Below are 25406 nucleotides of genomic sequence, written 5' to 3' on the forward strand. Positions count from 1 at the left end.
ATGGATTCTGACTTAGAGGCGTTCAGCCATTATCCAGCAGATGGTAGCTTCGCGGCACTGCCCGGTCGGACAGCCGCAAAAACCAATTATCTGAACGCTTGGTTGCTACTTTGACATTCAGAGCACTGGGCTAAAGCTCTCTTGTAGCAGCTGACTCAAGCTCTGTATACCCTGTCTTTCTTATATATGTAATTCTGGGACGATGGAGCCGCTAGCAAAACTCTCCCCGGACTCCCGGATTCTCCCCTGGGAGGCGCCCTCTCCGCACGTTTACCCCACGTTTGTTAGCTTAGATTCATGAGCCGACTGGAACTCTCCCCAGATTCTCTCCTGGAGGCACCCCGGTCTCTGCACTTTCTCACCCACACCTTTCAGCTAGTGCTAAGATCTGGACTAGTACCACCATTTCCAGTCTGCCGGAAATCCTTTCCGGGAATGAGGAGGTCCATACTTTGAGTTATGCACACTCTATGGTTATTGTTGTCGAGATTCGGGACTTGAGAGGTCTAGATTATGATGGAATCGATGTTTTATGATAATGGCTGATGTAGACCCGCGGAATAAGCGAATGCCACCATCGTGAAGTCAACTCACGTGGCAGCTCTTATCCGACATCATCCCCTAAGAGAACTTGGACTACAACACATAAGCGTAATAGTTTGACTAACTTACTTATGCTTTTAGCGTTGGACCATCTGGGCATGCTTTCAAAAGGCTTCTTCGAAAAAGCTTCTTCGAAGCCTCCCCGGATCTTCAGTTAGCCTCTATTTTCCATCTGAGTTCAGATTGTGTCACTATATCCCTGGCTTTGTGCATCCTGAATTTGACGCCAAAAAGCGACATTTTCAACTTGCACAAGAGGTACTTCATGACACGAATATCCAAATTTGTCGTGTCTATGCTGGCCTATTCCTCGAAGACTCGACCGGACCTTGGTTTAGCTTTAATACTGCCGAGGGTAAATATGAGGCCGTCGGTGATAAATCACAGTGCACATCATATACAAGCATATATGACGTGACGTTGGTAAAGCAGTCGCCTTCCTAGCATCATCAGCCCTGGAAGGCTCGAATAACGTACCTTCTGAGGTATTCCTGGAAGGTGACAGCAAGAGCATGGGCGAAATTGCACACATCATGGCGAGTCATGGAGCAGGCCAATTTGAAGTTTCAAGCATTGGCTTGGAGAAGTTTAAACAATCTGTGTTTGCGCGACCGACACCTACACCAGAAAGATATCTTCGGTACATGATGGCAGAGGGAAAAATTGACCACTCAGACGGAAATTCCAACTCTATCATCAATAAGAAGAATCAGCTCTGGAAATGGAAGAGCATGGTCGATCTTGCCATAGAGATACATGGGAAGCCATGGGTAGATTTTGAATGGACTGCCACATGATGCTCCTGAGATATTCTTACGCTTCATGAGCAAATGCCTCAAAGAAGGAGACAAATACGGTCGTATGATATATGTAGTTTTACAAGCGTATCGATTTTCATAGCGCTCATTGTTTGCTTTTAGCTAGAAAACAAAAGAAATGTTTCTTGGAGAACCAGCCCCTCTGACAGGTCTGGAATGGTACCATTTTCAGTAGATTTAATATTACTATACTTAAATACGGCGTGCCACTTCTAAAAAAGACCTGGTTACAAAGAAGCATGAAGCGGTGCTGCTATTGTTCAATTCAAGCCTATATCTCCCTCTTCCTTGGCCATGCTCTCAACTTCCCAAAATTTTCTATACCTCTCAACAGCCCCTCGACCATCCTCTTCCAGGACAGTCTGGAGCCACTCCTCGTCAGGCCGCTCTTGCAAGTGATAGTCAGGTGTCGCCCCAGCTTCAAGTAAGATCTTGACAATGTTCCAATAGCCGCTGACAATAGCCCCATTCAAGGCGCTCCGGTACTTTCCGCCGCGTTCGTTGACTCTGGCTTTCCTATCTAACAGTAGCCTTACTGATAGGGCCTGCCCCGAAAAGGCAGCTGCCTGGAGAGCTGTGCCGAAAATTCCGCCTTTCGCATTTACATTGATGCAAGAAGACCGCTCAAGAAGGTACTTTGTTTTGTTAGATGAGCTGTTGATATTTTCACAGTGCCAGCATCCGTATTGAAACACTGTATGATCATGATCGTCTTCGTCCTGAAGCGCGCAAGCTATATGAAGCGCGGAGCCCAGCTGCTCGACCATAATATTTACATCTATGTGGTGCTCGAGTAAGAAGTCGATCCCATTTCGCCAAATACGGCCAGTCATTATCACATGCAGGGCAGTGCCAAACTCTGCATGCACATGATTAATATCCATGCCGTGTTCGAGGAGAAGCTTAAGCACATCAGTGTTGTCGTCGTGAATGACATTATTCCTATAGCGAGTGGCTGTGTACCAAGCAGCGCAGTCCTGGAGATGAACATCTGCGCCGTGATTGAGCAGCAGCTGTACCAACTCAGAGTGACCCTGGCTACAGGCGGCTGAGAGCGCTGTACCATATTCGCCACCTTGTGCCTTTATATCAGCACCGCTACCCAAGATCATTTCCACTATTTTCGTATCTCGCTCGCCGTCATGGTAGTGTGGCTGGCAGGCGGCGATGAGCGCCGTTCCGTACTCCTCGCTCTGTGCATTTACGTTGGCGCCGTGATACAGTAGAAACTGCACACACTCTGCATCCCTCCAGGAGCTTCCACAAGCGGCTATGAGCGCCGTCCCGTGTTTACCGCCTTTCGCATTGACATCTGCGCCGTGCTCTATGAGAAAACGGAGCGGTTCAACCATAGCATAGCTGTAGAAAACTGTCTGCAGCGCAGATCCATATTCTCCGCCTTGTTGGTTGATGTTGGCGCCTCTTTCTACAAGAAGATTCAAAATTCCTAGTTTGCGTTCCAGTAAATCATCTTTCCGAGCAGCTGCAGCCAGCAGTGGCGTACCAAATCGACCACTTCCAGCGTTAACAGCAGAGCCTTGGTCGAGGAGAAAACGCACTGCTTCTTCCGTCCCGTGGTAACAAGCAACTTGCAACACAGTTCCCCAGTTTTCACAACTCTGTTTTTCGACGTTGGCGCCGTTATCAAGAAGTAACTTTATCGCTTCGACGGCCTCAGGCTGTCGCGATGCTGCTGCCGCGTGAAGTGCTGAACCCCATTTCCCTCCTTGCACATTCACATCAGCGCCGTTTTCAATGAGAAGCTGCACAATTTTGATAGCCAACTTGATGCCTACTTGATACTGTAATTGATGGCACGCAGCCTGTAGCGCTGTGGCGTATATTCCACCACGTATGTTGGGGTCCGCGTCGCAGCCTAATAGCTTTTCAACATAGTGGAGTCTTTGATTCGAGTCCATCTTCTCTGCCGCACATGCGACGTGTAGCGGCGTGCCGAGTTTCTCACTTAGTGCATTCACTTGAGCTTTTCGCTTTAGCACAAGGTCAACGTGTTTAGAATTATCATCGGCTATTGCCTTGTGCAGAGCGGACCCGCAATATTCATCCTGCATCTCTATATTCATGCGGTCTAGGAGAAACTCCAAGCACTTTGTGTCGCATCTTGATATGCACGCAAGTAAACTTGGCTGAGAGCTGATGTCGGCTCCCTTCCTCACAAAGAACTCAAGAACATTGAGATGCGCACCACTCATAGCAGCATGTACTACTGAGTTCCAATTACCGCAGCGTGTATCGATGTTGGCGCCTTTTTCGAAAAGGAGTTGCACAATATCCAAATGGCCACCATAGGCTGCATAGTGGAGTCCAAAATCTAAATCTTCTTGCGTGATATACTTGTTCGCACCAAGCTTCTGAGAGATCAACAACTTGGTTAGCTGACGGAAACCGTGGTATGCAGTGTAACAATGTGGCTTGTTTAACATATGTTGATGAAATTTTTCGGTATCACTTTTTTCGACGAGTAGAGCGAGCAGGCTTTGGCTGCGATGAGCTAGCGCAAGTACCACGTTGGGTGCGACTTTGGCTATCCATGACGCGTGCGGTATCTCTTCGAGGTGGGTAGTCCAATACATGGCCGCATATTCTATTAAGTGATATTCCCATTTACTCCAGAAAGTGTTTGTTTTATTGGTTCCCTCAGCTGCGGTGTTCAAGTGCGTCAAGTACGCGAGACACGAACGCGTGATATGTATATGAGCATCCACCCTTGTAAATGAGAAGGCCGAAACAGAGCTTTCTCCTATTCTGTGAGAAGTCAAATATTTTTGGAATGAAAGGTGAACAAGGCGAACCGTATACTTTTCCTTTTCGTCAATGCCTCCAGAGGAACTTTTTTGAATGATAATCAAACTTGAAAAGTACTTTAATAAATCCGAAGAAGAGAAGAGGCGCGCATTTTCATCAAAAACAACATGTTTATCTTGGTAAATGATAAATATCTCAGAAAGTTCTTCAGGACTCAGGAGTCGTTTCGAGAACGCAAGCCACTTTAGTGAATTTATGACCTGGATTTGAAATTTTATATCAATACTTTTAAAAATTCGATCATAAGTTGCATCAAGCCCGATGGGAAGGTTCTGGAGAGCCTCGCGGATCTCAGCTACAGACGAGAGATTTTGGAGCATTTGAAATTGGAAACGGACATATTGGAACCTTGGCATAAAATATTAATAACATTGCCATAATATTGCAGACTGGGATCTGCTGACTCACATACAGTCTGCCTTTTCCGTAAGTGGCTGTTTTGCCTCTTCCTTTATGTCAGCTGGCCAGGATTTAAAATCATCAGTGGCCAGTGTTAAGCCGATATAGAGACGAATGTCTTCATTAATAGTTTCCTGATGGGCCAGTAGATCATTCTCTAATCTTGATGGTGAAGATAGAAGACCACGTATTTTAAGATCAATATCTGGTTCTTTGCGGCTGGTTAGGAAAATATGAAGATTTTTAAGGTCGTCATTCAAGAGGATATGCTGCAAGCTCTTCAAGAGCTTTTCCCTCTCATTATTAAATAATGGGCATTCATCTAGACCATCGATAATAATACATACGGCAGAAAATCCAGGTGTAGTGGCCACAAGCGCTGCCTCAAGTGCCTCATTATCTGGGCGCTCGCCTTTGGTTTTGTAGTCTCTGAATTTTTCAATTAATTGAGGTGTATCGCTTCGACGAGAGCAGATCTGTTTAATAAGCGATGCAAGCATTGCATCCACTTTTTGCTTCTCAATATCGCTGAAGCTGAAATAGAAGTAAGCGAGAGCAGTTGAAGGTGATGGGTCATATTGGTGTTTCAAGTAATGGACAACTGAGGAGCTCAAGACCGATTTTCCCGAGCCGACTATAGACGGTTAGTTCCAACACTGTCTAAACAAATGGGGGCTACAAGTAGAGGCAGAAGTTTTAGATTTACCTTTTCCGTGAAGCCATAATAGTGATCCAGGACTAGTCTCCCAAATCTTAAATTCTTTATCTTTTACCAACCATTCATTCGTGCCACTCTCGTGCCTGTCGCGTGCGGTGTTGTAGATAGAAGAAGGATCACTACTGCAAAGCCAATCTAGTAGATCTGTGCGTTCTTTTCGAGTCATTGCCTTCTCTGCTGCCTTACGCGATGCCGTAATATCCGTTTTTATAGCAGATAAAGAATCCATAGTGCTCTGTTGCATGTTTTCGGCAGCTAAGCGTCTCTCAATATATTGCCAAGTCCGCTCAACTTCGATAAAATGTTCATCTCGTTGGCGAACCTCATTTATTAACAGATCCCAGTCATTCCACTTAATAGCATCAAGGCCGTGGCGAAAGGCTGAAATGTTTGAGTAATAGCAGCAACTCTTAGCTTGAAATTTCAAAATTTGCCTATAGAGTCGCTCTAGGGCGGTTTTATACACGCGGTGCGATTGCTGGAGCTCTCTTTCAGCACTTGTTCGCGACTCATAGAACGTAATGTAGAATTCTTCTCTCATTTGTCCCTGGGAGATGAGATGAGAGATATATTCCAACCCTTTTGCCAGAGAGGCACTCTGAGTCGACATGTTCGTGAAAAGCTGATATTTTGTTTTAGTACTGGGTAGTTCCACTTTGCCAAATAGACGATTAATGATGCAGCCTAACTTACTGGAAGCAAAAAGCTGACACCGGCCTAGGCAATCGAGGCGTACGGATTGGCGCTTACAGCCTGGGTAACATAGTTATTGGCAGAGCCCACAACGGCTAGGACTACCTCTGCGGCGTCTTTGATTATGACTTCAGAGTTACCCAACTTGAGCTTGGCTGTATTCTTGTTCACTTCCTCCATATTGCTTTGTAAAATCGCCGACATGCATATGATCAATGCATATTGTGGAAAATATAGGTTCAATTGGCTTAGCCTTATATTATTATAAACGCGATATGGCTGCCCTACTTATACACTATAGCTAGGCCGACCCCTGCACGCCTAGGTACTGATACTTCCTATGTGGATGCCCCTATTTACGACGCATATGATAGGCATACACTTGCAGGTTTAGCCGCAGATATTGTAAGTACTTAATAAGTTGGGAGAGTGCCAGGTGACAAAGAAGCTCAGACGTAACTAGCCAGAGGTTGGGTACTGGCTACCAGATTTAAGGCCTGTGCCCACTTCCTACTACTATAAACACGGATAAGAGAAAGATGCTATGATGTAACTACCTAGAACCTTGTTGCCAGAAAAGAAGAAGGTATAAAAGAAAAGGATTTTCCCTTAGAAAAGAGAGAGGGGCAGAGATAAATATAGTCCTTTGATAATACCTAGTAGCTATTCAGTAACAAAGACGCACCTAGCCCCCACTTAATCTTCTGTCACTCTTCTTGCAGCAACTCGACCGTGACAGATAGTAAATCAATCTCTGTGCGCGTATATTAATTTCCTATCCATTACATTATACGTCTTGTTGATAGAAGAGATTTATTGACTGCTATTGTCTTTGACTTTTTCAAAAGTCACGTATTTCAACCAGCACTGATATCCAACCCCCCTCTTCTGTTAGATAGGCCTCTATAGAATTGTCTAGAACACACAAGTATTCATTATATTTTCTCTCTTAATAATTTCTATACTGTTTAGCTCACTACTGTTTAAAACTCAGAAGATTTCGCGGACGGCCATTACTTTACTCAGTGTTACGACCTGGTTCAGCGTAACAGGTAGAATCCCTTATAAGCAGCTAGTTCCGTTACAGTAATTGCTACAATAGCGATTATTGGCCTAATCTTTTGCCCTGTTTGGCTTAACGGTATAACGCATCGTTACACTCAGCCACTCTCTACTATCTCACCCATGAAGTCCTCTATAGTATGAATAAGGGTTTAATATAGCGGCAAAGATTGTTAAGCATACATATTAATACATATTGGGGATAAATCAACTTATGCTTTAACCTACTTCAGAAGCTCTCTGAATAGCTACACCCACATTCTTCTAGTTTATTTCTTTTTTTGGTATGTAATACTATATGAATATGTGTAATTGGAGCATTACATGATATTATTATCTAATTATGACCATATTTTAACAAAATTTTTCATACAGTCCGTTTATAGGTAATTTGGACAAACTCGTCATGTGATCATCGCTGAGAGAACATAATAATGACTCTGGACCAAATTGTAGCCACATGTTTTTCTGGGTTTCAATATCAAGTTCAAGATATTTAAGAGCTATATAGGTTCTACTCTAGAAAGTAGGATTGTTTTCGTTGCGCTATTAGTCATGAAGAACATTATTCTAATATTCAAAGAATTATTTGTATAAAACAACATTTGTCTTTATACATGACATTCAAAGATCTGAGGACACCAAATAAGACATGCGGTCTGTACTCCGCAGTAGTAAAGGGCGAGCATATTCACTTGCTATATGTACGTTTGCCTCTACTCAACAACTCTGCTGCTCCTATCAATTCCATCTTAGAAGAAGACGATGAGAGTCCAGACTTGTTTATCAAGCGACTTGTTATAATTGGTGACCTCTAACCTCTGCAAGGGATATGAAACAACAAATCCCCTGTTCAGAGGTATTAAGAATGGATAATAAGACATAAACAGAAGAGGGGGATTGGTGCCTGCGAATGGAGTAATATATAAAGCATTACCAAAAGCGGGGATAGGTGAACAGCGCAACTCTAACATATGGACCGACATAGAAAACAAACGTTATAAGATGGCTCAACTATATGCTATCAATGGGCGACGTCCAGAAAAATAGGGCTATGGCGCAGATATGTCATAAATTTAGCGCAACTCCGATTTCGCGCACATCCGAAAAGCCAAACAAGTCTGTGCAGCTATTTGCTTGTCACCGGAACGCTGCAATTCAAGGCCGGTTGGGATTGATTGTGATTGGTATAAGATATCCGCCATATTCTCTCGCTTTCTATCAAATGAGCCGCATCCCACCTCTTAAAGTAGTTTCTCTATTTCACTATCGCGATGTCTTCTTGTCAAGCGGAGTAATTGGGGCATCGTTGTGAATTGGCGAATAGAAGAGCTAATAGAAGACGTCGAATTTGCAATTTTCTGGTTCTCAGCATGGCCCAAAGTCTTCAAATTTTGACGCTGGCCTTGGTGACTCTTACCGGCTTTTTATTACGCCTTGCTAGGGAGCTTAGTTCTTCCTTGGGCACAATATGCCTTCCAGGGTAGTGGGTATTTCAATTCCCAGACCCATTGACTGAATCCCCCCAGAATACTAACTAGCTTTCCCAGGTTGCGACAGCCTCGTGGGCTCGATCGCTGCGCCCTGCGAGCTGTAGCATTTAGACTCAATGGCTATCAAGCTCGCATTACCCGTGCACCTCATTCTCGAATGTCAAGATAACATAAGAGAATATACGACAAGAATCTGCACGGAAAACTACGGCCTGGATTTCGTGTCAGTTGCTAAACCTGATATTATCATTTCTTCCAAGTTCGACATGGGGTGTGAGCCCTCAAGAGAGTAAAGTAAAATCGGACCTCTTGCTAAAGACATTCCACTGGTAGTGGCGGGCAGCCTCGGACATGGCTCTCCAAAAACAGCGTCAACAACTCTCTTCTGGGATTGGAAATTCCTCATCGTATCGAGCGCCAACGAGCTACGTTCATAGGCAAGACTCTCAAAAGAGAAACAAGATGACATTTGATGCAGGGTCTCAGGTGAAACGTCATCTAGGTGCAAGAAGGCTTCATAGCGAGAAAGGTCGGCAAATTTACAGAGCGCTTGCTCGTTATCATTTCCAATTGAGATTTGTAATCTGGGACAACAGTGAGACTATAGAGATGGCTGCAGGCACAGACAACTCATGCAATAGCGGGCAAGTTTCGTAGGTATGTGGCATGAGAGGAAACACCAACATCGTCATGGGAACACGTATTGGGAAACTGAGCGGATTTAGTGCGACAGATTGGCTAGCCTGACCATGCACGCATGACAAGAGCAATCGTGCCTGATGATGTATCATGACAACTCTCTGAAGCTCAATTAGCGAAGACATTTGCCAGTGGCTAAAAAGATGAACTATGTAGACCAATTTCCCATGAATTTCGTCGTGAACATACAGAAGTGACTCCTATCATATACTTGCAAGAAGGCAATGAATTAAGCTCTTCTACAGTTCCCAATTCAGATAAATTAATAGTAGAGGTAATAAGAATTCTATTCTTATATAGAACCTTTGCAAGACAAATGCCACATCCTACTTGAGGTGGACTTACCATTTATGCTGAGGCTAGGTTATAGTAACAACTGTAATCGCAAGTTTCGTAATTCGTTACTTAATACATCCAAATATAGATTATAAATGTCTAAACATGTCATGATTAAGCCACGCAGCCTTCAGAAAAGGCTTCGGCACGTGTTGTAGTTGAAATCTTACGGTTGTATTATCGGCGAGCTAACTGAGAGAAGCTAAACCGAGAACGAGCCAACTTACTTGCAAAAAAATAGCCACCAATAAAAGTCGCTATCACGACACATCTCTAAAAATAGGACAAATCGTTTCAAATAAGCTGCGGTTAATTAAGGTGTTACAATAAGCAAAGCTACTATCACTTGCACAGCGCGGCGAAGCAATGCGTCTGATTTTGGTAAAGAAATATCTTACTGAGAGTCGCGCTAGCCCAATGTCTAGAAGCTGTGAGGTCCCACTTTTGAAAGAGCCTGCAAAAACCAACTGGTAAGCAAGCACGACATGCCATAAGTAGAGAGGAGTGCTGGCGAGATATAAAACATGTTCAGTTGCCGTTCACAAATGAAAATAAATTCTTCTATCATTCCATAAGTTCAATATCTAGAGTTGACTTTCTCGTACTATCTTTCTTTGTGTTTGTGTTTCGCATTTCATACATTATTACTCAACATGCTTACCGCTACTTTACTTACTCTTTCCGCACTATACCTACCGGCGCTTGGCGGGTTTACTCCATTTTCATCTATCAACGTCAACTGTAACAACCAGCCTTTTTTCTCTCCAGATGATGTTGGCAATCTGGTTTCTCTCCTCAGCAATAACAACTTCCAAAATGCACCAGGAAACCCTGAATCTGTTGAACTAGATGATCAACAGAACTGGATACTTACATCTGGTTCCGCCACCGTTTGCATTGGGAATGAGTTTATTTTTAACAAAAACACTCATTTCTCGCTCTTTGATTTAGCGACCGTGGTTTCAGAAATTGTCATTAAGTGTAACGGTGGAGGAGGAGAGGCAGACTCTTCGGTTACTGGGGACACAGGAACAACGTTGGACGTTGCACTCACCAATACGCAATTTAACTCGGATGTTGCCGCTTGTCCTTTTGCCTTCACTCTTTGAGTTATCACTAAGGCAATAGAATTACTGACGATGCATTACGAGAGGTAGCCAGGCCGACAGTAGGATTATAAATAGACTAGTGTTGATATTTCAATATTAACTTTGTGTTGTGCAAAGTTAGAAGCAATGGAAGTGAATTTTGGTCATTTCTTCACTGCAAGTCTCCTCAGTTGTCTTTCAATACGTTTAACAAATCGTAAAAGCAATGTTCTCATGACAAATTTATCGTTGTGATATAATCCATGATAATGTACACAGGGCATCAAGGACCAAAATGCGCCAATTATCAACCATCTATCCGACTTGGTGACTCTCACTCCATTGACCATGACCAACCGAACTTATTTTTTTCATCGCAAGCACCCAGTTTTCGTTATTCCTTTCGGCTACAAACAAGTTGAAATGGTAATATAAGCACGGACCATTTTCGTACCTATTCGAGCTAGGCAGAGCCTGGAAAAGCAACAACGTATAATAATTAATATGGTTATCGGCTAACTTATGCTAAGTTCGTATTATCGAACACAATCAATAAGCTAACATTTCCGGGCTCTCCACTTATAGAAATATTAAACCACACCACAAAGAGTAATCTCCCTGTAATACAGCTTCCTATCGTGGCATATCAGGACATGTCTGCATCAAAACGCGTTCGAATTACGTATATATACCAAGAGTATCAATAATATAAAGAGTAGTCACAGGTCTTCTTTGTTCTACGATAATCAACTCCAACATATTTTCATACATTCCTCTGAATAATGCGTTTTCCAACTATTTGCGCAGCTCTGCTGCCACTCTTTGTCGGCACTGTGCTAAGCTATGTTGCAGATTTTACAAGTGTTTCAAATGCCGGTACAGATTCAGATAGTGGTCTTTCTGCACTGAAGCTCAAAAATTCTAACATTTTTCTTACCTAGACTGTAGCAATGGCGGTGGTACTACCATTGTGGGTAATGTAGGGTCCAAAAATCAATTTTGGCCCAACCAGCGTAGTGTCCGAGTCAACTCAATTCGCAACGGAAAACACGTTGCCCTTTACTTGGGCGGTTCTCAAAGTGGTACCGTAACAAGGCTTTATGATCCTGACGGTTGCATAAATGGAGACTGGCTAAGCTTTGGAATTTATAATGGCGGACCGTAAATATGGGTTGGGATATAGATTGGATTTAGCTGTCAAATCAAGTTCTTTTCGTCATGGATCTTACATTTATAATGCGGAAACCTCCCTCAGAGCATTTTTGATACCGGGGCACAAATACTCGAACGATACTAGAAAATTACAATGCCAACAATATATCTATCTTCTACTCAAATTCGTACACTGTCGCGAAATGAACTAAGCGATGAAACAAAGCATCATCGGACAGTGCCTTCAGGATCGGAAATTATGTTTGCCCCAGGGATATTAGTCAGTGGGCAGCAAGAGACACGTTATGGTCCCCTATGTAATATCAGCTCACCATAATACTTGCGCTGGATCGCCTACTCCATCTCAGTTAGGCCAGCAACTTTATTGCAACAGTTAATATTCATTTTAGCCTTCATTTTAGCCTTCATTTTAGCTCGGATCGTGCCGTTCCACGCGGATTGACTTTTTTTCCTTGGTTACTAATAAATCTACCGTTGCAGGAAGTACAAGTAAACAGAATCTCGAAGATCTTGCAACATCATTCCATAATTCAATCCCACCATTGGTCAGTAGTGAGACTCTTAGATCGATTATCTGTATTGGGCATAGTCTCGGAGGGCTGATTGTCAAATAAGCGAGAAAGTAAATTAATTACCGTATACCTGAATACTAGACATAACACAGGCCCTAACGATTCCATCTAAATCTCAGAGGGGGGCTGATATTAAGTTACTTCAAACAATATATGGGATTGTGTTCTTTGGAGTCCCAAGTCGTGGAATGGATATCACCTCACTCATACCAATGATTAGAGACGGACCAAACTGTTTCCTCATTGAATCTATTAATTTTCAAAGTTCTCAAGTTCTTGACATTTTACATCACGATTTCCAAACGGCCCTAGGGAAACGAGGTGAGTCCGAGATAATCTGCTTTTATGAGACAGAAACGTCTCCAACGGCAAAACAGGTATTCAACTCACCACCTTTAACTATTATTATGCACGTATTTATGAAAAGTTAGGACGATGATGGAAAATGGAAGATGAATGGTGAGAAGGCGTTGCTAGTGAGCAAGATACTCTGCTACTAATTGTCGTTCCTGGGAGATTGGCGTAGAGCATATGTTCACGATCGCTTGTACGCTCCAGCATAGTTAAATTTGGGCGATATGACGAAGACTACGAAATTGTGTGCGAGAGAATAAGAGAGGTCTTTGCCAACGAGCACGTATATACCAAAAGACGGCAGCGGAGGCCAGATTTGTTGAATTAAGGGCAACAGAAAACAATCAGTGTAGAAATAAGAATATAATTATGCATGGCTTGACTGACGCGTTGTAGGCCAGACATACTTCTATATTCCATTCCTGCCAAATCCTTGCTTTGTAGGGCGTACCGAAATTCTTAAAAAGCTCAAAAAAAAAAAAAAAAACGCTCTTTTCTAATGTGGCATACCAGAAAATGGCACTGATAGGCCTAGGATGGGTTAGCAAACCCCAGATTGCTCTGCAATTTGCATTCTGGGTGAAGAAAAATAAACCCGGTTACTCAGTCTTTTATTTGCCGGTACTAAGCAGGGCTAGCTTTGAGCAAGCATGCATCGGTATCATCAAAGAATAAGAAATTCAATTGGCTGATGCTGAAGACCCACCAGGATCATTCCAAAGTTGCCTGAGTTTGAGGGATGCTGGAAAGTGGCTTCTTATTGTAGACAACGCTGACAATATAGAGGTTCTTCTTGAGCCCAAGACTGCTTGAAAAGTATCTATGACTATTTTCCGAATAGCGATGAAGGGCTGAAAATATTTATAATTCGATTGCGAAAAGTAGCTGTTTTAGTTGCGAAGAGTGCTGTGGAGACTGTATCGGATATGAGTCTAGAAGAAACAACAAATTACTTGGAAGGTTCGCTCATTAATAAGACTCTCATTGAAGATAATCAAGCTGTGGCAGATGTCTTTAAGGTGGTAACTTGTTTGCCGTTGGCAATTACACATGCAGTACCATACATAAATGAGAATGACTGTACCATCGCAGGGTACATCCGAATGTTCAGCCACAGGGATCAAGATATAATGGAGATTATGAGTAGCGAATTTTATGACGATGCCAGATATAAGAGCACTAAGAACGCTGTGGCCACTACTTGGCTGGTATCATTCTACCAAATTCGCAAAATTGACGAATTTGCTGCAAGACTTCTGTCATTTATAGCGTGGCTTGAGATGAGGGATAAACCACAATCCATATTAACACAAGCATCGGAACAGCAACTGACGCAAGCAATCGGTACACTTCTCGGTTATGGGTTCTTGAGTAGACGAAGTGACAGGAAGACTTACGATAAGGACCACCCGTCTCGACTATCATCAAAGCATGAACTCACTGGAGCATACCAGGCTAACGGATAAGTCAAGGAAGTAATTAAGTTGCTCGAATATGTGGTGGGAATACGAGAGAAGACATTAGCAGAAGACCATCGTGATTGACTAGTATTAAGAAATCTACTCTTGCGTATTCGTGAGACTAATACCGAGGCGGCGAAACACTAAACTAGCGACTTTAACCACTAGTTTATTTTAAGAAAGAAACCATAGCTACTTTAGACTCCTCTGGTAGTATATGCAGCATCTAAACAGTTAGGTTATTGTTGGAAAAAATGGTTAAAGCCCAGAAGACTGAGGCTTATATTTCAACAGTTATATTTCTAAAAAGATCTATTTATATCCATAAAGTTTATATAAGTGGGTTTAGTAATTTTGTATAATATTTCGGAAAGGTTTTCCTTTTGTGCTACACAGGTTTTATTGCAGTCCTTTAGGTATAGCTTTTTTTTTTCTTTATATAGCTTAGGTTTTGCACTGGGATTTGCACTAGGGTTTGCACCAGGGCACATGGATTCATAATTCTTTATAAGAGAGCACTCGCACTGTCTGGCTCTATGTGATATATATCTAGTTTCAAGAACATATACCTTGAGGAAAGTACTGTTATATTTTTGTATGAGCTTTAATACTACGTACATATTACGTGGCTTGCCGGGTTCTATATAGTTAGAAAAACCTTAGAAAGACTTTATCTACGCAACTTGATGTATTGCGAGGTAAAGCGGGGAAACTAGAGGGACGTTAAAGCCAGCATTGATTAGCTAGTATTAATCTTGTATATATACATATAGGGACGGCTTATCAAGCATCCAAGAAGCGGTAATTAGCATCCAAAAAGGCGGGACTTGTATAGCAAAGTACTAGAACAGAGATTGTTATAATATAGCGCTTAACTATTTAATTACAGAGCTTATCTGTTAAATTAAAATACTTATCCACTAAATAATAATATTTATTTACTCAACTATAGCATGTATTTATTAAGTTATAGGGCTTGTTATAGCGCTTATTAACTGAGTTATAGCACTTATCGGCTAAATTATAGCACGTATCCGCTAATTTATATATCAAATTATATTATCTATTTATTAATATATTATAATTTTATTATACTATAATATATATGTAACAGGACCTGTAAGGCCTGCAAGGCAGACCCTTATAAGCTGTTGTAGAGGGAGTAATAGCATAGGTTGCTAGTATTGCGAATCTTTTTAGTTATTGGCGCAGTGGTGCACCCTCTGACGCTGTTATAATATATTTATTATATTAAAGTATATGTTATTTGATGTTTAAGTTTTCTCTGTGCGTTTGAGAGTTGTTCTATAAAGAAAGATTTCATCCGTCTTCAAAGAAGGAACCATCGAGGGCATATATGCCTGTAACTTAAAGGTGGATTCCTTTTGTTGGATTCCTTCTATTGGATTCCCCATTGGTGCCACAGCCTTTGAGTCATCGGCTTGAAACTCTATCTTGTTGTGCGCAGTTATATCTTAAACCTTATTGTTTTAAAGCGAACCAGGTGATCTGGCCTCGGAGAAGCCTGATGGCCAACCTGGCTGAGCCTTATAGTAATGTTTGGATAACATCCTACCCATCTAGTCATTAAACAGAGGGCTAGGTACAGCCCTTTACTGCGCCGGCCTTGTGTAGTCTATTTGAACCTATATAACTGCATTTATAAATAAAATCCGGATTATATTAAAGCATATATATAATATGGTTTAATTTACAGTTATTAAATATGTTAAATATATAAATTCTTTTATATATATATATATGAGTATATATACTTTAAATTACTTACTGCGAGCTGCAGAATTACATTAGCACTAACTATAAGCAGGGAAAGTCTACTTTTTAAATGATAATTACGCCTGCTTGGATGCTTGATACGCCGTCCCTACATATATACTACAGGTACCATTGGTCCGTGCCTAGATGAGTGAGAAGAATGTAAAGACAATAATATTTTTGCGCCTATCTTTATTAGAATAAAATAGAGTTGAGCTAAAATGCCATCGAGGTAGGGCAATAGATACAGGATTAGATTTATAGCTTCTTTAGAGTGCATAGTCATAAATATTGGCCAGGAATGGCTCTCTCTGCTTTTTATAGATACCGCATTCTCTCGCCAAATTCGGTATTGGGTCGCTATTGTTTTTACTATCATGCTGGCATTGGCCAGCTACCCTGTTGGTTTTGATTAAAACATCATTTGATTCTTGAGATCTCTATTGTTGAATATTGCGAGAGAATACGGTATATTGCAGATACAAGCTGACATAAGTAAAATTCCACAAAGGAGTTAACAATAGGCATCACTATAATCATTATCTAGCCAAATCTAATACCTATTTTGCCGTCGACGAATGTTTAACAAGGCTTTGTAGCCTGCCTTCCGGGTACGGAAGGAAGCTAGGATGAATTATTAAGCCTAGCCTGGCTTGGTTCGGTCGATATATAGAGAATCGAATTTTCTTTACTATATAGGGAAAGCAATACACGTTCTCTATGTAGAATGACCTCTAGCTGGTGTATCCGCCTTGTTCTTGAGATAATAAGGCCATGCCGGCTAGATTAAATTATTCTTAGCGTGTTCTCGCTCTGTGGTCTTAATAGTGGCCTGGTAGCTAGGTTTCCGTTGATGTGTTCGTATGTGTGTAAGCTAGTTCAGAGGTGCGTTCTCAACTTGCCAAATAAACTCTCCCGAGATTTATATTTTATTAAGGAACTATTCGTAGATCTTAACCTATATATTAAAAAAAAAATAGGAAAATGAATATAAGGGCTTAATTAGAGATGAAGTTAATGGATTCTTAAAGCACTGTGTTAAAACTGTAAGAAAAAGTAAAAGAGAAAATAAATAATAAATAAAAATAATAGAAATACTCGAGGTTATTTTTCAGCACGCTTGACTCTTTGTTAAAAAGTTTGCAAAGATTAAATAACGTAAATTACATGTTATATTAATTACATGTTATATATTATATATATTGTCCTCTGCATGAATAGCTTTCTCCCTACTTGCACTCATTCGAATAATAAGCTAGTCCTGTATACTCTTCTTTCGGATTAATGCACTGTGTATCTTTTAGTGACTTTCAGACTTGAGCTTTGATGGCATCGACTGGAAGCAGTCCCCGCTGTGCCCATGCTTCTTGCAAGCAGTTATTGCATCCTCATCCAACGTCAACAGTTCACAACCGGCGCCGAGCTACTCAAATGTCTACTCGTATCGGCTCGCAAGTGAGTTGGCAAACACTATTCAACGGTCATGAAGACATTTTAACGTCTGGTGTTCGGCACTTTGCAGGCAGGAAGTGCTTGGGCTTAATGTAACGAATTACCACTAGGTGAGGCTTGGGCGAATTTTGTATTGACGTAGCTAACAACAACAAAAACAAAGAAGTTCAACCTCAGCGACCGAAGAGGTCCCCCTTCGCCTTGCAATGGCAATATATCATTCGGAATCATGCCTTATCAGATCGTAGAGTCATTGTCTCTGTGCTTCCTAAAAGAGAATACGGTGATCGCCCGCGGCAAACCTGAGGAGCAATATACTGCATATTCCCCAACGCTAAGATTGGTCTAATGGCCAGAATTAGCAGCGGCGCGCCTGGTCGATTGCATTCGCCTTAAAGTGACATTGTTGTGGATGCGTGAGTACTCATTGCTGCCTTTGAGATTTTGGCAACAGGCAAGTCCCTGACTCAGACGGCAGGCGAGGCTGTCGACCGTTGGCTAAATGCAATAACGCATTCTTGGTGGGAGAGCGAATGAAACCGCCCTGCTGCATGAGAATGACGCAATTAGCCGTTGGTTGTCCGAACACACACTTGGCCACTAAAGTGGAACCAACGGGTAGATTAGAGGTGCTTGTGTAAATGCGAGTAAGCGGTTGAGGGGTAGATAGTAGCCAATCATGGATTTCTCACCAAGCTTGCTTCTACCCAATGTTGCCCAACCACCTTTTGATTGAGGAAGGTCGTAATATTGTCGCTTCTTCACAATCAATATGCTTCTTGGGGTATTGTACACTTTGTCAATTTAACTTGGGCACAGATCCTAAAGTCCCACGTAACACAAGCGATTGGAGGTGACAAGTTACGCTGTCAGATTGGTTGTGCCTGGAGATCACAGCAGTTTGCAGGCGGATCTGAGTAGCGGCAAGTGATCTTTCCGAGAAACCTTGGGGACCAAACTCTAAAATTTCCTTCGTAGCTCGCCTTACCTCTAGATAATCTTGCGAGAGACATGCCTCAACCTGACTGCTACACAGTCGGTTGGATATGTGCCGTAGATACGGAATACGTTGCCGCACAGGCTTTTCTCGACGAGGAACACGAAGGACCAGAATATGTATCGTGCAATGACAACAACGACTATACACTAGGCAAAATAGGGAAACACAATGTTGTTATCGCTGTCTTACCTGATGGAGAATATGGCACATCTTGCGCCGCAAGTGTCGCGAGAGACATGATGCATAGCTTTCCAAATATCAGAATTGGTCTGATGGTCGGCATTGGCGGTGGCGCGCCAAGTCGAAAACATGATATCCGTCTGGGCGATATCGTAGTCAGTGCTCCTCGAGGTGGGAAGAGTGGCGTACTCCAGTATGATTTTGGCAAAACCATTCAAAATCAGAGCTTCCAACGAACGGGCGTCTTAAATCAGCCTCCTGCCGTCTTACGTGCGGCGGTGAATGGACTTAAGGCCCAGTATGAGAGTAAAGGTCATAGATATGAAGAAGACATAACCGAAATTCTCCAGAAGAAACGAAGGCTGCGGAAAAAATATAGCCGACCGGATCCAAGTAGTGACAAGTTATATCAGTCCGGAGTCGTACATCCTGCAGATGACGACTCAAGCTGCATGGTATCCTGTAGCTCTGATCTGTCAAATTTGATACTGCGATCCGAACGGACTCAAGATGAGGATAATCCAACAATCCACTACGGCGTTATTGCCTCAGGAAACCAGCTAATGAAGGATGCTTCGGTTAGAGATAAGCTTGCTTTGGAAGAGGACATCCTATGCTTTGAGATGGAAGCAGCAGGGCTAATGAACCACTTTCCCTGCCTGGTTATCCGTGGTATATGCGACTACTCAGATTCCCACAAGTCCAAGGAGTGGCAAGGCTATGCAGCAATGGCAGCTGCAGCATATGCGAAAGATATTCTCTGTCGAATAGCTCCAAATAGGGTTGAAGCTGAAAGAAGAATTTGTGATATTCTATCTGGTAGTTATTAGCCCTTAGAATTATGCTTTCATATATATTAACCTTATATATAGGTCTCCATGAAGTTGCTAATCAGCACCGGGATATTGCAGAAGAGCACCGGGATATCGCAAAGAAACAACTTAAATCCCAGGAAGACTTAGCTAAAGAAAAGCAATCTGAAAAAGAAGGAGAGTGTCATCAGCTATTCCGCCTTACATCTAGTAACAAAGATGCTACATATGAATGGTATAAAAACCGAGTTGAAGAGAGGGTTAAGGACACATGTCTGTGGTTTCTTAAACATGAGCACTATCAAAAGTGGTTGGAACAAGAGTCCGGCCCCTTGCTAGTTACAGCAGACCCTGGCTGTGGAAAGTCAGTATTAGCCAAGTACCTTATTGACCACGGCCTGTCACAATCAGGAACCATCTGTTACTTCTTTTTCAAAGACCAGGACCAGAACACCTCCCGTCAAGCGCTTTGCGCAATACTTCACCAGCTCTTTTCTCAAAAGCCGCCTTTAATTAGACACGCTATGCCACAATTCCGTAAAGATGGGCAAGGTTTAATTAACTCTACAGAGTCTCTCTGGAAGATTCTGCAAGGCGCTATTGAAGATCCTGAGGCAGGATCTATAACTATTATCCTTGACGCCCTAGATGAGTGCGTTGAATCTGACTTTGAAGATCTAATGCGGAATATAAAAAGTCAGTTTCGCAGCGACCGGTTAAATAGAATTAACAGCAAGCTAAAATATCTTTTAACATGCCGCCCATACCAGCAAATTACATCACAATTTCATTATCTATTAAATTCTTTTCCAAATATTTATATACCAGGGGAAGAAAAATCAGATATTATTAGCCAGGAGGTAAATCATGTTATCACATATCGCGTTAACCAACTGTCACTTTCATCCCATATTAAAAATTACTTGGAGAGAAGGCTTAAAGATACTCCACACCGCACCTACCTCTGGGTATATCTTATATTTAATTTATTACAGAAGGGAGATTTTAAAAAGACATTAAAAGGGGCTGAGTCTGTCATTCTACAATTACCAAGGAGTGTTAATGAGGCATATGAGCAGATTCTTAACAAGTCTAAAGATAAGCTTATGGCTTGGAAGGCCTTAAGTGTTATTTTAGCTGCTAGCCAACCGCTAACACTCTCAGAAATGAACATTGCTATGAATATAAATAAAACAACAAAAGCTTTTCATGACCTTGATCTAGAGGATGAAAATGACTTTCAGTTACGTCTAAGGTCTTGGTGTGGATTGTTTATCTCGATCTATCATGGCAAGGTTTACTTCCTCCATCAAACTGCTCGCGAGTTTCTCCTTGCAGATTTGGCATCTCCTCCGATTACCTCACCAGCGCTACACTGGTACCACTCTATTACTACTCGTCAAGCACATTATATTCTCGCAGAGCTCTGTATTCTTTACCTGGACTTTTTTAACTCCAGCGGTAGCATTACTACAGATGCAGATGGGAATACCAGCCAATCTACCGATATTAATGCCTTTTTAAATTACTCAGCTAAAAATTGGGGTGCTCACTTCCGCAAAGCTCACATTGTTTATGGTGCTGTTATTATACCTGCGACTCTAAGAATTTGTGATCCTGGTTCACAGAGTTATTCAGTATGGTTTACGATTTATCAAGAGTCTACACCTAACAGCCCGACTGGGAATCTTACAGATCTTATAATCGCATCGTACTACGGTCATTACGCTGTTGTTAAGCTGTTAGTTGAGATGAAAGCTGATATTGAGGCAAAGGATAGATATAGCCGGACGCCATTATCATTAGCTGTTGAGAATGGTTATGAGGCTATTGTCCAGCTGCTGGTTAAGAATGGAGCTGATATTGAGGTAAAGGATAGATATAGCCAGACGCCGCTATTATTAGCTGCTAAGACTGGGCATGGGGGTATTGTCTGTCTGCTAGTTAAGAAGGGCGCTGATATTGGGGCAAAGGATAGATATGGCCGGGCGCCAATATCATGGGCTGCTGAAAAGGGGCATGAGGCTATTATCCGGCTGTTAATTAAGAGGGGAGCTGATATTGAGGTGAAAGATGAATTTACCCGAACACCGCTATTGTGGGCCGCTAAAAGGGGGCAGGAGGCCGTTGTCCAGCTGCTGGTTGAGAAGGGAGCTGATATAGTGGCAGGGGATCAATCTAGCCAGACGCCACTTTCATGGGCTGCTGAAAACAGACATGAGGCTATTTTCCAGCTGCTGGTTAAGAAGGGAAAGGATAGATATGGCCGGACGCCGCTATCGCGGGCTGCTGAAAGGGGGCAGGAGATTACCTTCCGGCTGCTGGTTGATAGGGGATTTGATATTGGGGCAAAGGATTCATCTGGTCGGACGCCGCTATCTTGGGCTGTCGAAAAAGGGCAAAGGGCTATTATTCAGCTGCTGATTGAGAGGGGAGCTGATATTGAGGTAAAAGATTCATCTGGCCGGACGCCATTATTATGGGCTGCTGAAAATCGTCATGAGGCTATTATCCGACTACTGGTTGAGAAGGGAGCTGATATTGAGGCAAAGGATTCATCCGGCCGGACGCCGCTATCTTGGGCTGTTGAAAAAGGGCAGGAGGTTGTTGTATGGCTGCTAGTTAAAATTGGAGCCGATATTGACGTGAAGGATGCCTCTGGCCGGACGCCATTATCATGGGCTGCTGAAAAGGGGCATAAGGCTATTGTCCAGCTATTAGTTGAGGGGGGAGCTGATATTGAGGCAAAGGACCAATATAGCCGGACGCCATTGTCATGGGCTGTTGAGAAGGGACAAAAAGATATTATCAAGCTGCTAAGTAAAGTTGAATATTTATGAGAATTTGCGCATCTTATGAGATAGTAGGTATATAATTTGCAATAACACTGCTCCCTTCACTTTGTAATATTTCCATGGGCTTATGCCTTTATGTCTTAATTGCAACTTTTTTATCCCAAATTCAACTGGCGTCATGAGAAATAGGTCGTAGGGTATCCGGGCAGGCCTAGAGGAGGTATTATGGCGGTGCCGCTGCGGCGGGCCTAAGAGCACAAATCACGTCTTTAAATTCAAGTAAACATACTAGTTTTTATCAGGGAAGGCGCAGGGAAGCATGCAATGTGCAGGCCTATATCTTAAGTCCAAAGGGATAGACCAGTTTCAAGAAATTCATTAAAGGTAAACGCTAGTATGAGGGACTTTTGCCAGCTCGCTCAGCCCCGAGCCCTTCCCCCTAGGAACCTACCAAGAAATCAACAAAAACGAGAATCCACAGGGCTTAGATCACCTAGCCAACAGAGGAGCCTGGCGAACAAGAAGCAAGCCAGACTACTTTGTTGACAAGTTTGGAACGCACCTCTAAACTGGCTCACACTTATACAAACACATCCACGAAAACCCAGCTTGTCATACCGCTATTAAGACCACTGAGCGAGAACACTTTACGGAACCATTTGATCTAGCTGACGCCTGCATGTTCGTCCTAGAACGAGGCCGCGGCAGCAGCTAGGGATCATTTTGCGAAGAGAACGTGAGTTGTTTTTCCTATCTAACAAGAGAATCTCATTCTCTTTACATCTAATCTATCCTAGCTTTGTCCGGATTAACTATCTTCCTTCCGCTTCCTTTCTTACCCGGAAGATGCGTTGCAAAGGACCATTAAACTACTGGAGGCATTAGAGACTATAAAGCCAACCACAGAAGGAAAGGCCAAGCAAGCTAGCAACAACGTCAGGGCAGGTAACAGGTAGCAGGTCGACTAGCTACAAGAAACAGGGTCCAAAAGCGCTGAGCGATAGCAAGCTGACAGCATCGACATCGGCTATTATAGAGACAGGCGAGTAGATCCTGTAGCTCCCCGGAGAGGAAATGTCTCTCAGGGGAAAACATCGCGGCTATAAAAGCGCTACAGTTTGCTCGATGGTTTACACGATGTACTGCGAATAAGTAATCACGGCTAGGGATAGAATCCTTCCGAAAAATTAATTGTAATAAGATGAGATGCATTGTCATCAATCAATAATCTTGTGTTCTCTGGTGATCTTTTGCATGAGCAGCTTGTCTCCTGCCAATGCTGCAGCTGTCCATCACCAAAGCGCACCCTCGGCTCGCACCGTCAATGGGACTTACACAGGCCTCAGTCTGGACACTTTCAGCCAGGAAGCCTTTTACGGTATTCCCTTTGCGATACCTCCCCTAGGAGATCTGCGGCTCCGTTATCCCTTACCGTACAACCAGTCATGGACAGGGTCTCGTAATGCTACCGTACGGTCGGACTCGTGCCCTGGCTTCGACAAGCCCTTTGCCCAGGGCTTCTCCGACGGCTTAACAATGGGCGAGGATTGTCTGACACTTGACATTGTGAGACCAGCCAATGTTCAGCCTGGAGACAACCTCCCCGTCTTCTTCTGGATATACGGCGGTGGCTTCAAAGCCGGTGGATCGGCTGATCCACGCTACAACACGTCCTTCATGGTGCGCAACTCGATGGAAATGAAGAAACCAATCATCGCTGTAGTGCCCAACTACCGCACAGCGTCATTTGGCTTATTGGCCTCCAAAGAGGTCGTGGCGGCAGGGGTAGGCAACATTGCCCTCTTCGATCAGCGGTTAGCGATGAAATGGGTGTCTGAAAATATCCACGCGTTTGGCGGCGACCCCAGCAAGGTCACAATTGCGGGCGAAAGCGCAGGAGGCACCTCGGCTGGATACCAACTGGTGGCATTTGAGGGGAATAATGAAGGACTGTTCAGGAGTGCCATCTTGGAGAGTTCGAGCTTACTTGGAGCTCCGAGTAAGTTTTATCTTTAGTGGCTACATGCAATGGGGATCTAACTGATATTTTGCTAACTACTTATAACAGTGAATATTGTCGAGACGCTGAATGTAACTTACCAAGGGTGGTACGATAACATTACGACAACGGTTGGCTGCAACACTATTGCAGACTCCCTGGCCTGCTTGCGCACTGTTCCATACGAGAAGCTCTTCAGCGCTATTAACGGCTTCCAGTTCAAGCCTTATGTCGACGGCAACTTCATCTCTCAGCCTCCCTCCGTCTCGATCGCAAAGGGCCAGATCGCTGATGTCGCTCTCATCATGGGGTCCAACACAGACGAGGGCACTGCCGAATTCTTTACGCCCCGAGGAACTCTTAATAACGACAGTGACATTTCGTCTCTCATAGCGCATTTTGGTGGTGGTCTCAACGACTCGGTCGTCGCCAACATACTCCGTCTCTACCCTGATGATCCCATCCAAGGCTGCCCCTTTGGTACCGGACCTGAGAGATTTGCAGATCAGGGTTTCCAGTATAAGCGCGGCGCTGCCATTTCTGGCGATTTAGATATCCACGCTGGCCGTCGTGCCTACGCCATCAACCATAGCCAGCGTAGTAAGCACCCGATCTATACATACCGCTTCGACCAGGCGCCGTGGGACATGCAAGAGGTCGATGTCACCACCACTGCGCCTGTATATGTTACTCATTTCACTGAGATTGTCCATGTTTTTGATAATCCGGATAAAAACGTCAACTGGATTGGGCCGTATCCAATCATCTCGGAATTAGCTACATTCGTGTCCCGGTCTTGGGTATCGTTCGTTTATGATCAAAATCCCAACAATCACGGTCTTCAGGGAAAGCCAGTGTGGCCGGAATATAACACTGCCAAGCCGCAGAATATTGTTTTCAGAGGTGGGGCAAGCTGGGTGGAAAACGATGATTGGAGAAAGGAACAGTTGGCGTACTGGAGCACGCTCTGGTCGGAGATAATGACATAATGTTATATCCTAGTAAACACTGATAGTTTCCCCAATTTCATTTCTATGTCAAAGGGCCTGAGGGCCGCGCTACTCTTTTAAAGAAAAAGCTCAAGGCAAGTAGTCGCAA

At 43.1% G+C, this 25406-nt stretch overlaps 6 protein-coding genes across 6 annotated transcripts; 5 read left to right on the plus strand and 1 right to left on the minus strand.

The window, feature by feature from the left end:
- Positions 1 to 538: 538 nt before the first annotated feature.
- GGI43DRAFT_431492 (uncharacterized protein) lies at positions 539 to 1400 on the plus strand (the record flags this gene model as incomplete). Its single annotated transcript, XM_083209413.1, has 3 exons — positions 539 to 547; positions 685 to 976; positions 1033 to 1400. The coding sequence occupies 3 exons, from the start codon at positions 539 to 541 to the stop codon at positions 1398 to 1400; spliced, it is 669 nt and encodes a 222-aa protein (XP_083055733.1).
- Positions 1401 to 1626: 226 nt separating this feature from the next.
- Positions 1627 to 6261, minus strand: GGI43DRAFT_431493 (ankyrin repeat-containing domain protein; the record flags this gene model as incomplete). The annotated part of the gene is made up of 5 exons (XM_083209414.1): positions 1627 to 4595; positions 4656 to 5280; positions 5353 to 5986; positions 6058 to 6081; positions 6115 to 6261. The coding sequence occupies 5 exons, from the start codon at positions 6259 to 6261 to the stop codon at positions 1682 to 1684; spliced, it is 4344 nt and encodes a 1447-aa protein (XP_083055734.1). The 3' UTR covers positions 1627 to 1681.
- A 4039-nt stretch (positions 6262 to 10300) lies between these two features.
- Positions 10301 to 10756, plus strand: GGI43DRAFT_388295 (uncharacterized protein; the record flags this gene model as incomplete). The annotated part of the gene is made up of 1 exon (XM_083204047.1): positions 10301 to 10756. One exon carries the CDS (start codon positions 10301 to 10303, stop codon positions 10754 to 10756), a length of 456 nt encoding a protein of 151 aa, XP_083055735.1.
- A 3208-nt stretch (positions 10757 to 13964) lies between these two features.
- Positions 13965 to 14300, plus strand: GGI43DRAFT_388296 (uncharacterized protein; the record flags this gene model as incomplete). Its single annotated transcript, XM_083204048.1, has 1 exon — positions 13965 to 14300. One exon carries the CDS (start codon positions 13965 to 13967, stop codon positions 14298 to 14300), a length of 336 nt encoding a protein of 111 aa, XP_083055736.1.
- Positions 14301 to 18197: 3897 nt separating this feature from the next.
- GGI43DRAFT_417476 (nucleoside phosphorylase domain-containing protein) lies at positions 18198 to 19782 on the plus strand. Its single transcript, XM_083207423.1, has 2 exons — positions 18198 to 18445; positions 18501 to 19782. Exon 2 carries the CDS (start codon positions 18534 to 18536, stop codon positions 19530 to 19532), a length of 999 nt encoding a protein of 332 aa, XP_083055737.1. The 5' UTR covers positions 18198 to 18445; positions 18501 to 18533; the 3' UTR covers positions 19533 to 19782.
- Positions 19783 to 23542: 3760 nt separating this feature from the next.
- Positions 23543 to 25393, plus strand: GGI43DRAFT_417480 (alpha/beta-hydrolase). Its single transcript, XM_083207424.1, has 2 exons — positions 23543 to 24308; positions 24378 to 25393. The coding sequence occupies exons 1-2, from the start codon at positions 23564 to 23566 to the stop codon at positions 25295 to 25297; spliced, it is 1665 nt and encodes a 554-aa protein (XP_083055738.1). The 5' UTR covers positions 23543 to 23563; the 3' UTR covers positions 25298 to 25393.
- The last annotated feature ends 13 nt before the right edge of the window (positions 25394 to 25406 follow it).

Source organism: Trichoderma evansii, assembly GCF_050947405.1.
Source record: "Trichoderma evansii strain SZMC 28006 chromosome Unknown GGI43scaffold_31, whole genome shotgun sequence".
In the NCBI taxonomy this organism is placed as follows: Eukaryota; Fungi; Ascomycota; class Sordariomycetes; order Hypocreales; family Hypocreaceae; genus Trichoderma; species Trichoderma evansii.

Excerpts from the sequence above, each read along its gene's own strand:
- GGI43DRAFT_417476 (XM_083207423.1), top strand. The coding sequence starts at position 18,534 with ATGCCTCAACCTGACTGCTACACAGTCGGTTGGATATGTGCCGTAGAT.
- GGI43DRAFT_417480 (XM_083207424.1), top strand. The coding sequence starts at position 23,564 with ATGAGCAGCTTGTCTCCTGCCAATGCTGCAGCTGTCCATCACCAAAGC. Across the intron at positions 24,309-24,377 it reads GAGCTTACTTGGAGCTCCGA|TGAATATTGTCGAGACGCTG; the intron begins GTAAGTTTTATC and ends TACTTATAACAG.